The sequence below is a fragment of the Equus przewalskii genome, chromosome 13 (genome assembly GCF_037783145.1).
Source record: "Equus przewalskii isolate Varuska chromosome 13, EquPr2, whole genome shotgun sequence".
In the NCBI taxonomy this organism is placed as follows: Eukaryota; Metazoa; Chordata; class Mammalia; order Perissodactyla; family Equidae; genus Equus; species Equus przewalskii.
In genome coordinates this window covers 8,966,933-8,981,755 of record NC_091843.1, presented here as the reverse complement: position 1 = coordinate 8,981,755, position 14,823 = coordinate 8,966,933, and the positions used below count along the sequence as shown (strand labels likewise).

Genomic DNA, 14,823 nt, shown 5'->3' with positions numbered 1-14,823 from the left:
ATGTGCCTTTGTTAGTCTCTCTTGAGCTTATATACGTTTGCTAATTTGGGGACCCCCAGAGCCTAGTATAGGCCATTCGAGGTTCTAGAAGCTGACCGTGTGCAGTCATTTGGGCAGTACCGTAAACTAGAAATAGCAGTGTTACGTGAACACAAATTAGAGGAAAATGCCTTTGGAGTTGAAACCTATTCCTCTACATACAGATTTTCCCAACATTCCTACCCAGAGGAAATTTAGGTGATATTTTTGACAAGTGATGCTTAATTTTTCCATCAAATTGAAAAGTGTTGTGTTTGATGTTGGCAAGAGAAGAGTGAGGAAAAGTTTCCCGCATACTGCTGAGTAGCAAACCCTGCGGCCTTCTAATGCCCCAGGTTTTCTGGCTTTATTTTAATGCAGCAAGCTGCTTTATGAGATCTGCAGCCACTTGAAATATGATTTACTACTCGTAAAAAGTTTCAAATGGATAATGAAGATTCAAGAATAAGACACACAGTGTAGTGTAGTCAATTTTGTTGCTGTTGCTCTCCAGTACATCTCTGCCATTGAAATGAATTATTTATTATAATTTATTTCAACCATGGAAAATAAAACTGTTTTCATTGTGATGTGCACTGTAACATTCAGAATAGACACATTACATGCAGTACTCTCAATTAATTAATCCTGAAGTTTCATTCCAACTTTATCTTCTTTCTTATAAGCTAGGAGACATGGCAGGTAATTCTTTCCCCAATAAACTATGATTAAAATGAATGTTTTGAGAACTAGGGGTAATGTTGGTAATGGAGAAAATTGAAACAACAGCAAAACTGGGTTGTGTATTTCCTTAGATTTTCCAATGGATGGAAGGGTTTTTAAATATTCTAGGCAGTTTATCACTTGGAGAAAGAGCTTCCCTTAGCTTTGTGTGAGGCGGGGGTGGAGGAGGGTGTTGTTGGGTTAGAGGGATGCATGCAGTGCTAACATGTGACCAAAGCCGGCTGCGTTAACCAGGCCTGCGGCACCTTATTGCCAAGAAGCCTTTTTGCTTTTGAGCAAGGCATTGTGTAGAGGCCAAGAGGCAGGACTCCCAAATGACTTTCCAGAGGAGAATGGGTCACCCATAATTGATCGCAACCGTGTTTCTTTAAGAAAGAGGCTCACCTCATCTTGCATTTTGTTTGATTTTTTTTTTTTTATTTAAAGTGCTAAATACTTGCTTCTATAATCAGGCTGCAAAGACACTGTAAGAACTTAGAAATGTGCTCAGTATGTACAGATATTAAAAGGTTAATATAACTCAGATAGTGGGGCTTAGTTAATCCAGGCAGGAAAATATATGCTTATTTGTCCATTACTTTCATTTTTCATAACCTTCCACTAATATCACGTCCGTAGACAGCAGACGAAGAGAACAATTGATTCCTTTTCCCTAAAGATGACTAGTATCTAATTTGAGGAGGATCGCATTTCAATATCTTCTGTGCACGTGGCTTCAGGAACAGCCCTTGGTAATGACAGCAACTCCCTTACTTCCATGAGCACTGAAAATCTGGAAGCTTTTCCTCCTTCAGAAGTATTCAGATTCTCCCAAATCCTTGATCTTCAACCCCGGTATGGGGCTCTGGAAAAATTGCTGTGGAGAGGAGTAGAAGGTTTCTCTGCTTTTTCAGATCATACTGCACTATCCAGGCAATCCTGTTTTTGTTTTGTTGTTTCTATTGTTGTTGCTAGGGCCAAGCTTCCCCTTCCTCTCTCACTGGCCTTCTGAAAGGCCAATTACGTGTGCCAAACGATTCCTGAGATTCAGAAGCAGCTCTTGAGTGTTCGGTGCATTTATTATTGGTTGTTCCTCAAAACATCACCAACTCATTGTTTCAAAATCAAGGACAATCCAGCTTGGCCAAAGGGACAGATAGTTTTGTATCCTACCCCTCTTCCCATTGAGGCCCCCCACCCAACAGCTACAGAGCCCCACTGTGCAGACATACCCTCCTGGGTACAGCCCTGACCATCCTTGCTTTGTCTTCCTCCCCCACTGCCATCTATACCCAGGCCGGGGATGCTTTGGTCTCTCACCTTTTCTGTGGTCTGTTCGTCCTTTGTCTAAACCAAAGCCTCCTTCTCAGGCCCTCCTTCCACCACCTTTTGGACAAGACAGAATACTCTTGCCTCATTCCCATTTTCCATTTCCCTGATCAATAGACAGCAAAGTTTCAGAATAACTAAAATGTCATGTAACCCTGAACAAAGAGGCTGAGATAGAGGAAGAGCTGATGTTCCCTAAATATATTGAGAATTTGACCCCTGTAGGATCAGGGTTCATATCATCACTTCAGGTTCTATTTTGTCTTTCTTACAGATGGGAAGCAAAAGGGAGGAGTTTGAATTTTTTCACCTACTTCTTAGAACTTTGTGGAATATTTTTTATGTTATTCAGTATGCTCGAAGAAGATTAACATTGAAAAGTGTTTACTTTATAGGGAGTATTATAACTCAAAGGAAATTAGCTTAATTTACTAATGTTTTCTATGATGTTAATTTAAATTGCTATGTACATGGTACTTTTGTTGGAAGGAAAGCCATTATTTTTAGGAAAGTGTTCAGTGGACCATTTTCCAGAGACAGTCTTAATTTATGTCTACTGTTGTTCATCTTGAAGTCTGACAATATGTTAACCAAATTTATAAAAGCTTTAGGTGGGAGACAAGAAGGTTTGCTGTAAACTCTCCAGGAACTGCTGCCCTGGATTCTGATCACAGGGGTTTCAGTGGCTGCCTGACTCTTCAGCAGGTGGCAGAGTGGCTGAACAGAGGAGATGCATGTGGGCAACATATCCGGGAGGCCCACTGAAAGTGGAAGAATGAGCCATGCCCAGAAATGAGCCTTTCCTCTCCCTCCTCCCTAAGTCTACAGTGGGAGCCAAACACACTGTCTCGATCACCACTGCTGGTGGTCTTGGTCCTCACTCAAAGGACTGCCTAAGGGTAGCAGGCAGCAGGCCGGCATGATGGCACAGGCATGGCCTCTGAGCTATACCTATGCACACATCCTAGTTCCACTTCACATCTTGGTAGCTGATAGCTGTGATTCCTTGAGCAAGTTACTCACTCGCTCAGGACCTCACATCTTTAGTCTATGAAATGGGGGTAATATCTACTTCAGGGTTAGCTGAGGGTTAGAAGCAGTATATGCATGTGCCTAAAAGAGTGCTGAGCACCCAGAAGGCCCTCCATAAATGATAGGTATTATAGTTGGGCAGTGAGAAAACTCACCCAGCACAGCTTACTCTTAGGTAGAAGAGCTTCTCATTAGAAAAGATGGTACCTCTGCTTTTGGTCTTTGTAACCTGAAAGCCCCTGCCTTGGCTCTCCCTGGGAGCTGCTGGCCAGAGGGACAACAGTGGCTTAGAAGAGTTCTCAGGCTCTGCACACAAAAGCAAGATCCTTGGAAATGAACAATGTATTAATTTAGATATTTACCCATTTCGGGTTTTAGCCCTAGATTGAGGCCGGAACTTCTGTTTTCTGTACAGTCTCCTTTCAGCTCATTAACTCTTTGTACTTTAGTTCTTCATATTTCACTCATCCTTTCCCCTTCATTCATTTATTCATTTATATATTCATCCTTTCATTCAGTAGCCGTTTCCTAAGCCTCTGATGTGTGCCAGATGCCACGCTAGGGACTGGGGATACAGAGGAAAGTCCCTGTGGTCCTAGCACTCCAGCAGTTTGCAGACTAATCTCCCTACCCGACCCCACTAGTCATCATCCTAGACTCACTCAAGCCACATCTCTGCAGCCATCCAGCTCTACCTAGCTTCTAGACCCACTGAGCCTCCAGCTTCCTTAGAAAGAGGACATTCTTTCCATCTAGCAGTAAAGCAGCCAACAGAAACCACGCGTTTGCTTATTCTGTGTCATCAGGAGATAGAACAAGAAGCATCTGAAGTGAGAGCACGTAGGGAAAGTGTGAGCCAGCATGTTGAGTAGGAGAGTCTGCTTGGCTTTGTGCTTGTGCTTTTACACCCCATTTTAAGGTGGAAGCATAGGAGAGGAGGGGAGGAGTGGACAGAGATCCCGATAACACAACACCACTGTGTTTACTTTTCCAGGTCAGATATTTGTAGAGTAGCTTTGTATTTTATTTGGAAGATTACAAGTTTTTAGAACAACAGAAACGCTATCATTCAAAATCCATACGAATGTAAGTGCCAGACCAAATAGGGGTGCTTTTTTGGACTATTTCCTATCTTTGGTTTTTTGGTGTTTTTTTTTTTACTGCAACTCTCAATGAAGTTAGATAGTTGTCAGGAGATATAATCGTATTTATCTACACCTAATCAGGACATGAAATGGGTGCTTCCTTGACCCATGAGATTCCATTGAGTCAGGCCAGGGAGGGTAACCATAGTCGGAGAAAGAAACACTAGTCATCATTGAGTGCCTATGATAGAAGTCAGTCCTCATGGCAGCCCTGCAGAGCAGGTGTTATAATCCCCCACTTTATATGTAAGGAAATAAAGGCTCAGAGAAGTGAAATGACTGGCCAATGACCCAAGTTAGGTAAGTGGCAGGGCCAAATTCGGCTGCAGTTCTGATTGGCTCCAAAGCCTGTCCCTGCCACACCATGTTGGCTTCACTTCATTGAGAGAAATTTCCTACAAACTTATATGGAAGCCTGTGGGAAGGAGAAAGGAGAAGGAAGAAGCGCCTGAGGCTGTGTGGAGTGTGTTTCCTAAGCAGACCGAGCCAAGTGACTCCCCTTCCCAAGTGGCCCCTTCCCTGGTTTGGCAGAATCATTGCTTAGGATAATACAGTGGATAATGTTTTTGGCCATAGGCCCCGGAAAATGTAGCCTGGGTTGGACAAATTTGAAATGACCATTCCGGTCATCTCTGTAACAGTATGTGAAGTGAGCAGAATTTGGGGGAGTGGAGGCCCCCTCACGCAGCGTGACTTGGCGCAGAGTTGCCAAGGGCTCTCTCCTTTTAGTCTTCACTTGTTCCTGTCAGTAACCACAGAGAGCCTACCACCAGAGCTGTCACACTACCTGGAACGGGATTAAGCATTTCACCCGCTCTTCTTCCGGAGGGGGGGCCCTTCTCCAAAGGAATTTGCCACATTGGTTGAGCTGTTTCCCCCATACACTTTAGGATTATTAGAAAAAAGAACTCCAAAAATGAGCTGCCCCATCAATACCATTTGAGCAGATTTGCTCTCTAATTTCCACTTTTACGAAGGAGTAAAAAAGAAAAAGAAATCATCCATTTTAGCCAACTTTATTTTTACAAAAGTATTTTATTCAAACATCCCCTTACTTATTACAGACATAAATACATGCATTCAGACAAATGAATCCACGGGAGAACCGTATAAAGTAATTGGCACATCACTTCAGGATGCTTTGTCAGTTACTAGAGGAGTTTGGTGCCTGTAACTTTAATCTTTTCCATTAAAATATCCATTCTGCCTTCAGATTGTGAAGCTCATAATATTTTAGACTGTCTCCATGGATCTGTTAGTTTTGCTTGTCAATTTAATTTGTGGCTCCATGACTTTGGGTGGCTTGTTAGATTGTACATGGCAACATGTGATCCGCAAATGATGTTCAACATGCCAGGCTTAAGCCTTAGCCTCTCCCCAGAGATACTGGACATAGAGTAAATATGGAATCGGCAGATTTCATTTGCAACCAGCCTGTTACGATGATGATGATACAGGATGGCAGATGTTTAGAGCTACAAAGAAGCTCATTACTGTTGTTATTATATACCTTAAATGTTTATAGCAGTTTTTACTCTTTGTAGCACTTTTTATATCCACCATCTCATTTGATTCTCAGAGCTTCCTTGTGCTGGATTATTATTTCCCTTTTTATAGCTAATGAAACTGAGACACAGAGGGAGAGGTTCAGTAACTTGCCTGAGATCACAGCTGAATTTCAAAAATTGGATTGCAAAAATGCCAGAGGACAAAACCAAATGTCAAGCCCAGTCAGGGATGCTGTGTGTGGTAACCTTTGCCACATAATCGCCATTTCCCCAGCCCTCCTTGGGGGAAAGGAGCTTTGAAGCTGTGGACACAGAAGGGCTAGAGGTGGGAGGTAGAGCCCAAAAGCAGAAACTGTATCATTAGCTCCACATAGATTGTAGAAGCTTGCTTCACTGTGACTTCCCTGGACTATTGCAGCAGCCTCGTCTCTGGCCTCCCTTCGTTAATGTCACCGATACAGTACACGTTCTACATGTCCCCAGAGGGATCTTCCTTAAGTGCAAATCTGAGCATGTCTCTTTTTGCTGCAGGCCCATCACTGGCTCCCACTGCCATCAGGATGAAGTTCAGATTCTGCAGCATGGCCTTCCAGCCTGGCACTGGGGTCTTGCTTCTTGCCCCACTCTCTTCTCTCCTGCCACACTGAGTTCCCTACCATTGCAGAACCTACTGTGTTCATTCCCAACCTCCTTTTTTGCTGCTTTCTCTGCTTAGAACATATTTATGATGAATTCCTTAAACCTTACCTTCTTGGTAGAGTCTTCCCGGACTTCTCAAGGATGCAGAGGCATCCTTCCCTCCACTGCATGCCCACAGCACTTTGCCCAGCCCTATTTCCTGTTATCTCTCTGGTGGGTGGTCTGCCTTAGGAAGCTTCTAGCTCCTCAAGGACAGAGGTTGTGGTAGATGCTTGTGTTCTCTTACCTTCTCTAGGTGTCTTGTAGACTTTGAATTTTAGTAGAATGGATGAGTGAATATGTAAGAGTGAAGTGAGTAAGAAGTAAGTGAATTGGTGAATGAAGAACGAATGAGAAGCCTTTAACAGCCTGAGCCAGCAGGAACATGACATTCCCAGGTTACACGGAATGTGTGCCATTCCTCCCTCTGAGAGGGCTCCTGGAGAGATGTTTCCCCTCCATAACTTGATGTCTTTGGTGAAATGAGAGGCAGAAGGGAGGGTGAGCTGGGCTTTTGCCTGGTGACCTAGCATTGAGGAAAGCATATCAGGGCTGAGAGGCAGGACTCATCCTCTTGGCACTGTGACCTCTGACTTGTGCCACCCAGAAGGTTCTCACCAAGGCTTCTGGTGGTGGAAACTCTTCCCCAGGAAGCTGAGAGCCTTTTCCAAGAGTTCTTACAAGCAGCATTATAGGTTTCCAAAGTCAAAGCTGTTTGTTCAGGAAGAGCCTTCACGGCTGTTGGCAAGATGTGGGGGTAGAAGGTGAGCACCTAAAAGACCTAGGATTGGGGGGTCTCTGAGCCAAGGCATCAGTGTCTTCCTATGACTCTGTCTTCCAGATGATGTCTGTCCTCATGAACACCATTGTCTTTGAAGACTGTCGGAACCAGTGGTCAGTATCAAGGCCTCTCCTGGGGCTCATCCTGCTCAATGAGAAGGTGAGTGTGATTGCAGGAAGATCCACAGGAGGCGGTCACTGGGAGGGCGGAGAAGCCATACACCAGCCCAAGCTGTGACGACAAAGGACAGAGGAACCAACTGAGCTCGAGTGGAACCTTGTGCACCCTGGGGCGAGGCCATATTCCCTCAGAGGGCCCTTTCCCAAAGGCCTCAGATCTTCAGTTAAGCAGACGCCTCAGGACTAGCTCTTCTGGAACACAGAGCCCCCTTGCGCTGGACAGGTGCTTTGCTCAGCAGCACTTCAAGTTCACCCTCTCTCCTCTCCCCCTCTTCCAGGGGGGTTCTAAGCAACAACCTTTCTTGCTCCTTCCTTGGCCTCCTTTTCTATCTGGGATCCCCACTGCCCCAGCTGGTAGTGACAGCCCTCAGGGCCAAACACAGAGCCAGCACCCTTCATCCGGGGGCACAAGTCTCCAGTCCTTAAGTGCACTTGCCACTCTGGGCTGCCTCCCAGGCTCTGCAGCTTCCTCTTGAACCCACTCCTGTCTCCCCAGCAGTCAGTAGGAACAGTGCATTACTGCTCGGGAGAATGAATTGTCTATACAATAAGATAGTACTGGGGAAAAAGACAGTGAGATTAGAGGCAGCCGCATACATTAAAATTCAAACTGAAATCCCAGCCTTGGAAGGAAACTAATAGAAGAAGAAAATATATCAAACAGAGAAGAGCTGTCTCATCATTCACCTGTGCTGAAGTATCCAATTTTAGCCACATTCAGTCGCACTGTCATTCATCTTCCCTCGGTGTGATTGTGATTTAAATCCAAGCTCTATAAAAGAGAGCAGTTCTTTTAAAATGATTGAGAGGGAATAAGGGCAAATTCAGTGTTTAGAAAAAGCTTATGACATCACAATATTATACTTTACTGATGGAAGCAATATTTCATGGTTTGGGATGAAAAACTAATAATTTTCTATTTGGTGTGAGTCACTGCATCATTATAAAAGGGAAAAATAAGTAGTTTTGTGCATTCCCAATCTTGTTCAGGAAGACACTGTGGTTTAAGTATAATGCCTCTGATACATAGTATTTAAGTATTAGTCTGACTGCATATTAATTATGTGTGTTTTTGATGTGAGCTGTTTTAATGTATGATAGAAATTAAATGTCAAGCTGTTTGGGCTTGGAAGAATAAACACATAACTGGCAAAATGTTGTCTTTGTGCTGAAATTAGGCTGTTTCCGACGATTAGGAGCTGTGTTTAGCATAAACAGCTTATGTTTGTATAAAAGCCCACAGACCACAGCAGAGGAAAAGGGGCTGTGCAGTTCTCTGTGACCGGGTGTGACAGGTATTTTTCTTAGTACCAGAAATCTCTCCCAGAACTAAACAAGCCCCTCCAGTACCCCAACTCAGCAGAGCAGACCCACCTGACCCAGGAGGACAGGGACTTGGAACAAAGCCTGGAGTCGTTTGAGGAGTGACTCACCAAACCCATGGAAGATGGGGAAGCCTGAGGGGCCCTGGGCCTTGCCTTCAGTCACCCGAAGAGCTCCCTGGACATTTTTTAGTTAAGTTCTTCCCCTCAGCCTGAGAGGCCCTTCCTCCTTCAGCCTTTCTGTGACTAGCGGGGATGAGAGTCAGGAAGACCCTCATGTGCTCGGTCCCCCACAGAGGTGAGGGCTCCATCAGCCTAAATTGTTCAGTGACAAGAGAACAATTATAGCAAGAGACTTTTCTGAGAAGGGATAATGCAATTTATACCTAGGCGTGTCTCTCTTGCTTTAATTTTCTCAAAAGGCTTAAACTTCATAGTGGACCTGAAAAAAAAAAAAGCTCCTCTGAGAGTCAGGAGCCCTAAGCAGATGCGAGCTGGTCTGGCCCCTGCCCCACAGCCTTCTTCAGGCCCAGTTTTGGAGTCAGAGCTCTGACCCTTGTTCTCTCTCCCAATAGTATTTCAGTGAACTGAGAGCAAGTCTGATAAACAGCCAGCCTCTCCCCAGGCAGGAGCTCCTTGCCCAGTGCTTCAGGAACCTGATGGAAGGGGTGGAGCAGAACCTGTCCGTCAAGAACAGAGACAGGTAAGCAATGCTCCGTAGACCCAGCATCTCTAGGGCAGGTAGACATTCCAGGTTTGTGGAAAATAACTGGATTATGCTTAACACAGCTCACAGATTGATGTGGCTTTTCTATTACACCTTGAAAACCTAGACTCGGTTTAATTCCATCCAATAAATATGACTGGGTATTTGCTTTCTTAAAAGCATCATGCTAGGTACTATACAAGGATGCAGAGATGAATAAAATGCAGCCTTTGCCCTTAAGCACTTTATAATCCAACAGGAGAGGTATGAAAAATAACTAATTGAAAAGGTCAAAAGAAGGAAGGCTCTGGGGCCGGCCCAGTGGTGTAGTGGCTAAGTTGGCATGCTCCACTTCAGTGGCCTGGGTTTGCAGGTTCAGATCCTAGGCACAGACCTACACACCACTCATCAAGCCATGCTGTGGAGGCGTACCACATATAAAATAGAGGAAGATTGGCACAGATGTTAGCTCAGAGCCAGTCTTCCTCACCAAAGAGAAAGTTCAGTTCTGCTACTAAGGACATGGAAAGGCTTGCTGGCATTTGAATAAGCATAGGCTTTGAAGTCAGATGGACTCCAATTTAAATTTTATCTCTGCCCTTTATAGGCTGTGTGGCAGTGAGTAAGGCAGTCAACTTCTCTGATCCTCTTTTCTCACCAGTAAAATGGAAATGATGATAATTGGTTGTGATGTTTCAATGACAGAATGTAGTAAAGCATGTACCATATGGCCCAGAGTAAATATTAGTTCCTTCCTCTGCCTGACCTTTAAGAGTGGCTGGTTTTACAAGAACAGAGACAGGTAAGTTGCCAATGAGATCTAAATGAGAGGAGCCCAGACTGATCAGCTATGCCTGAATTCATTCATTCATTTAGTTGACAAAATTTTATTGAGAATCTGCCCAGGCGTTGTGGATACCACTGATGAACTAATTGTTGAAGGTTTTTGCCCCCATGGAGTTTCTAGTGGAGGAGACAGACAATGATGAATAATGGAGAAAGAAACTATTTTCAGGGGAAAAAAACTACCTGCTGCACCATCCTTTTATTGAAAAGTGGTAGCACTCAAATGCTGTACCATTTGAATGCACATCATCAGTCATCCCAGTAGCCACAGTGTTTCATGGAGTCACCAGCGTGGGCTTTGGTAATACAAGACCGAGTTGGATGGACTCAGGACACGTTCCCTTGACTGCTTGTTCCATGCCAAGATCCTCTGTCAGGCAGAAAGGGGAACCTGCAAAGCCAGCAGGAGAAGAGACTTAATGAATGAGGAAGTCTGAGATGCCTTAGGGGGAACTGCAACTCCTGAGGCGCAGGAATTTGAGTACCACCTCCCTAGTGGAGCCGAGCGGCTCTGGGAGTGTCAGACAGACAGCCTGCTGCCTTAAAGAGAGTACTAGCCAGCAAGGACTGAGTGTTTTCCATGTACCAGGCATGATGCTGAGCACTTGCAGGCAAGGTTTCACTTGACTTAATAAATTCTCACTTCCCACAGTCTTGTAAGGTAGCTGCTCATATTGGGCACCAAGACAAGAGGCTAAGTACTCGTCCGAGATCACCCAACTAAGATGTGGTGGAGCCAGGATTTGGACGCTAACTAACCCAGTGCCCCTTCTTTTTTAACCACTAAGTTTAATTTCCCCATCTGCAAAATGAGGATACTAATACCTACTTTGGGGAAGATTTATGATGATTAAATGAATTTATATGTATACTCAACCCAGTGCCTGGCACATAAGCCTCAGTTCTTTTCTTTATATTCCTTACCATCTATGTGTAATTTGACTTTTAAAAATATTTTTAAATAGTATAACCACAAAATGCATCCCTCAAAATGTTCAGAGTGTATTTTTTGGTAACCCTTGTTTTCCGGAAGGGGAAGGAGAGAAGAGGTGCTGGTGGCAGTGAAAGTGGGAGGAAGGAGCTCAGCCAGGATAGAGGGCCCTCTCCAAGGTTCTGAACTCCACAGTGGCTTTAGCATCTAGAGGTTCATATATCCTCGGCCTTGCCACTGCCCTTGCCCTTTCTTCCTCTTTCCACAGGTTCACCCAGAACCTATCTGTCTTCAGAAGAGATGTCGCAGAGGCCTTGCGCAGTGATGGCAGCACCGAACCATGCAGTCTGGACATGATGAGCTGACCCGACTTCTCTGATCATGTGCCGAGCAGCCTTTATCAGGAGACTCTTGTAGGTCTAGGTCCCAACACAGTGATGTTGGCTAGCCCAGGGGAATCTGTTTTTCAAAACAAAGAAACAAACAACAGCAAAAGCCCTACCTTTTTATAAGTCTAGCCTAATTATAAGAATTTATAATAGTGCACAAACAATGTAAATTCAGTCTTTGCTCTGAAAAAACAAAAGATGTGTTTTCAGTCTTTCTATAAAATATCATTATCTTTGTTCTTATAATGTTCTGAAAGAGTGTAGAAACAATATTTAACCAAAGAACATAATAAACTAGGTTTGCACCTAAGTGTGTGCTAGTTAATGATTCTGCAATCACAGTTGTGAATTTGTTGGAGATGCAGCCTTCAACATGGATCCTGGATTGAGACAAATACCATTTGAAACCATTAAATTAGTAGTTTGTTATGAGTCTGGAAGAAGCAGCATTGGGGACTCTGAGCTGTGGGCATTTACAATGAGCCTGGGAGCTCTCCGAAGCATCTCACAGGACTGCACACAGCCTTGTCTGCCTCAGCAGCATCTGATAAAGTTGAGAGACAGTAACACAATTAAATGACTTACAAACAACGTTTGCTCTTCACTGGCATAAATCTGCAGTGGTTCAGTCTAGAAGAATTAAGCTGTGCATACTGCCTGCAGAGAGATTTCTTCAGAAGGAGTCAGTAGCCCCAGCAAGAAGTTCTGGGTGGTGTGAGCACCCGGTCCTTCTGCCTCCATTTAATTTTTAAGAGAAGCTGAAGGAGTCTAATTAAAATATATATTTGAAGCAGCTCTGCCTTCTTGGGCTACCCAAAATATTTCTCGGTGCCAAAGTTCAGATTTTCAGAGGATGAGGAACGTCTTAATTTCCATTGCTCCAAAAGAACTCTTATTAGGGGCAGGGATAGCAACTTAACCCAAACCCAGGACATGAAGAAGGCCTTTACTGTTGGTGATAGGCTGTAACTAGGCTATTCATTTGAGATTGCCACTGTCAGATGGCTTTTGTATCTCATTGCTCTGTCTTCATGGTTCAGGCTTGTACGAAATATTGTGCCCTTTGTCTCTGATAAGATATGCAAGGTTGGCCTTACTGTTGAAGAAGTAAATCCACAGACTCCTGTTATAACCTTGTTTCTCAGACTACTGGTTCTTGAAACCTTTCTTGATAGTTGAGTTTTGCAACAAACTTGTTACATAAAAGCAAAATTACCCAATTTTATCTCAAAATATTTGTCTTCCATGTGCAAACCTAGGAAATCAGAGAAAAATGTGTTATAGATCAGGTTGCTTCTGGCATTTAATGGATAAGTAAGCCTTAGCCTTACACTATATTTCATTAGCAGTGAGAAATCTATTTTCCTTGAGCAGGCAAATTCTGAACGTTATAAAACATAACTGTTTGGAGAAGTCGGACTTGAGAATTTGTGTTTCTCAGGAGCTTATTACTGTGCATTTACCCCACAGAAATGCTTCCTAGAGGCCTCTCCCATTTGGGCACTGTTTCCTCTACAAAAGCCTGGGACCTCGAGGCTGGCCTCATGGCTGAGTGGTTAAGTTCACACGCTCCACTTTGGCGGCCCAGGGTTTCGCCGGTTCAAATCCTGGGCATGGACATGGCACCACTCGTCAGGCCACTCTGAGGTGCCGTCCCACATAGCAGAACCAGAGGCACTCACAACTAGAATATACAACTAGGTATTGGGGGGCTTTGGGGAGGAGAAGAGGAAGAAGAAAAAAGATTGGCAACAAATGTTAGCTCAGGTGCCAATCTTTAAAAGAAGAGAAAGAAAATACCATAAAATGGTATTCCTATAAAAGCCTGGGACCTGAACGCACCAGGTCACTTGCATTACGACGCTCACGAGAAAATGACAGTGCGCACCTGCCTGCCTTTGCCGCACTGCCAGAGGCCGCCCCGTGGTTTCACACCCACTGGGGAAGGCTTGTCAGCCTTGGCCTTGGCGAGCTGCTCTCAGAGGAGAACTTGTCACACCTGCTCGTGGTGCTGGATTTACAGAGCACACTGTGAGGCAGCACACACAGGCTGGAAAACAGACTCAGCAAACATTTTTTGAGCATCTGTCATGCCCTTTACATGTGTTTTCTCTCTTAGTCCTCACGACAGCCCTATGAAGGTAGACAGCATCATTCCCACTTTTCAGAAGAGGAAACTAAGGCTCAAAGGTGGTAGGTACATAGCTTACACAGGTCACACAGGCAGGATTTGAACCCAGATCTCTCTCACCTCAGAGGAATTCCTGGTCTCTCCCAAGGAAGACCTATATATGAGAATGGTGAGTTGAAACCAGTTAATATTTACATCCATTTCCATTTGTTTTCCAAAACTCTATTGCTACATACCAAATTGCCCCAAAAAGTAGTGGCTTAGAACAACACTGGTGATCTCACAGTCCTGTGGGTCAGGAATCCGTAGCAGGGTCCTCTGCTTCAGGGTCTCCCAGGTTGCAGTCAGGCTGTTGGCTGGGGCTGAGATCATCACAAGGCTCAACCGGGCAAGGATCTGCTTTCTAGGATCACTCGTGCTGGTTAGCTGGAGGCACTTCCTCATGGGTTGGTGGACCGAGAGCCTCCGTTCCTTGCCAAATGGGCCTCTTCATCAGGCAGCTCACGACATGGCATCTTGCTTCATCAGAGCAAGCAAAAGAGAAGAGCCAGAGTGCAGCCATCTGGAAGTCACGGCCTCTTACAGCCTCGTCTCAGAAGAGGCATCCCATCCCTTCTGCTGTGTTCCGCTCATTAGAAGTAAACCACAAGGACCAGCCCACACCCAAGGGGAGAGACTCCAGAGGGCCCTGGGTCCCAGGAAGCAGGGATCGTCAGGAGCCATTTTCAGAACTGCTGCCACGACCCTCTTATCTTGCCCTCGCTAGAGAGGCTGAGTTTGGCTGCAGCTCTCTCCCTTGAAACCTGGAAAGGAATGCTGATTTCTGTTGGAGGGCTAAGTTCCATTCCGTGCCCTCTGAGGGACCAAAAGGGAGTGGGGAAGCTGGGGAAGTGAGAATGTTTCAGGAGCACATTATACTGCATACTCATCCTCCAGCCCATGGGAGCCTGATTTGGAACTCTTCCCCCTGCCGAGCCTGCCAGAGTCTACCTTGGTAAGGGATAGTGGGAACCCCTGGGGAAAACCTGGAGGCCCATGGGGGAGTTCTCTGGAGGGACATCCTATCCCAAGGATAAAACAAGCATTCAAGGGCACGCCCAAACTT

At 44.9% G+C, this 14,823-nt stretch overlaps 1 protein-coding gene and 1 long non-coding RNA gene across 13 annotated transcripts in view; one reads left to right on the top strand and one right to left on the bottom strand.

Annotated features, from left to right (window-relative positions):
• RANBP17 (RAN binding protein 17) overlaps window positions 1–11,912 on the top strand; it is a 335,917-nt gene extending 324,005 nt beyond the window's left edge. For 11 of the 12 annotated variants that reach the window (XR_011525453.1, XR_011525452.1, XR_011525451.1 and 8 more), the window contains 3 exons: window positions 7,275–7,373; window positions 9,291–9,418; window positions 11,467–11,912. Coding sequence is in view for 9 of the 12 variants with exons in the window: in XM_070570350.1 (XP_070426451.1) it covers window positions 7,275–7,373; window positions 9,291–9,418; window positions 11,467–11,563 (324 nt within the window). In the remaining 3 variants the exon portion in view is untranslated. Of the gene's footprint in view, window positions 1–7,274; window positions 7,393–9,290; window positions 9,419–11,466 lie in introns of those variants that run through there. The other variant, XM_070570355.1, reaches the window with a different exon arrangement.
• Window positions 7,311–11,469, bottom strand: LOC139075251 (uncharacterized). Its single transcript, XR_011525454.1, has 3 exons — window positions 10,451–11,469; window positions 8,081–8,165; window positions 7,311–7,445 (listed from the first exon to the last, which is right to left on the bottom strand). It is a non-coding gene; the product is annotated as an uncharacterized lncRNA (long non-coding RNA).
• Window positions 11,913–14,823: the final 2,911 nt, after the last annotated feature.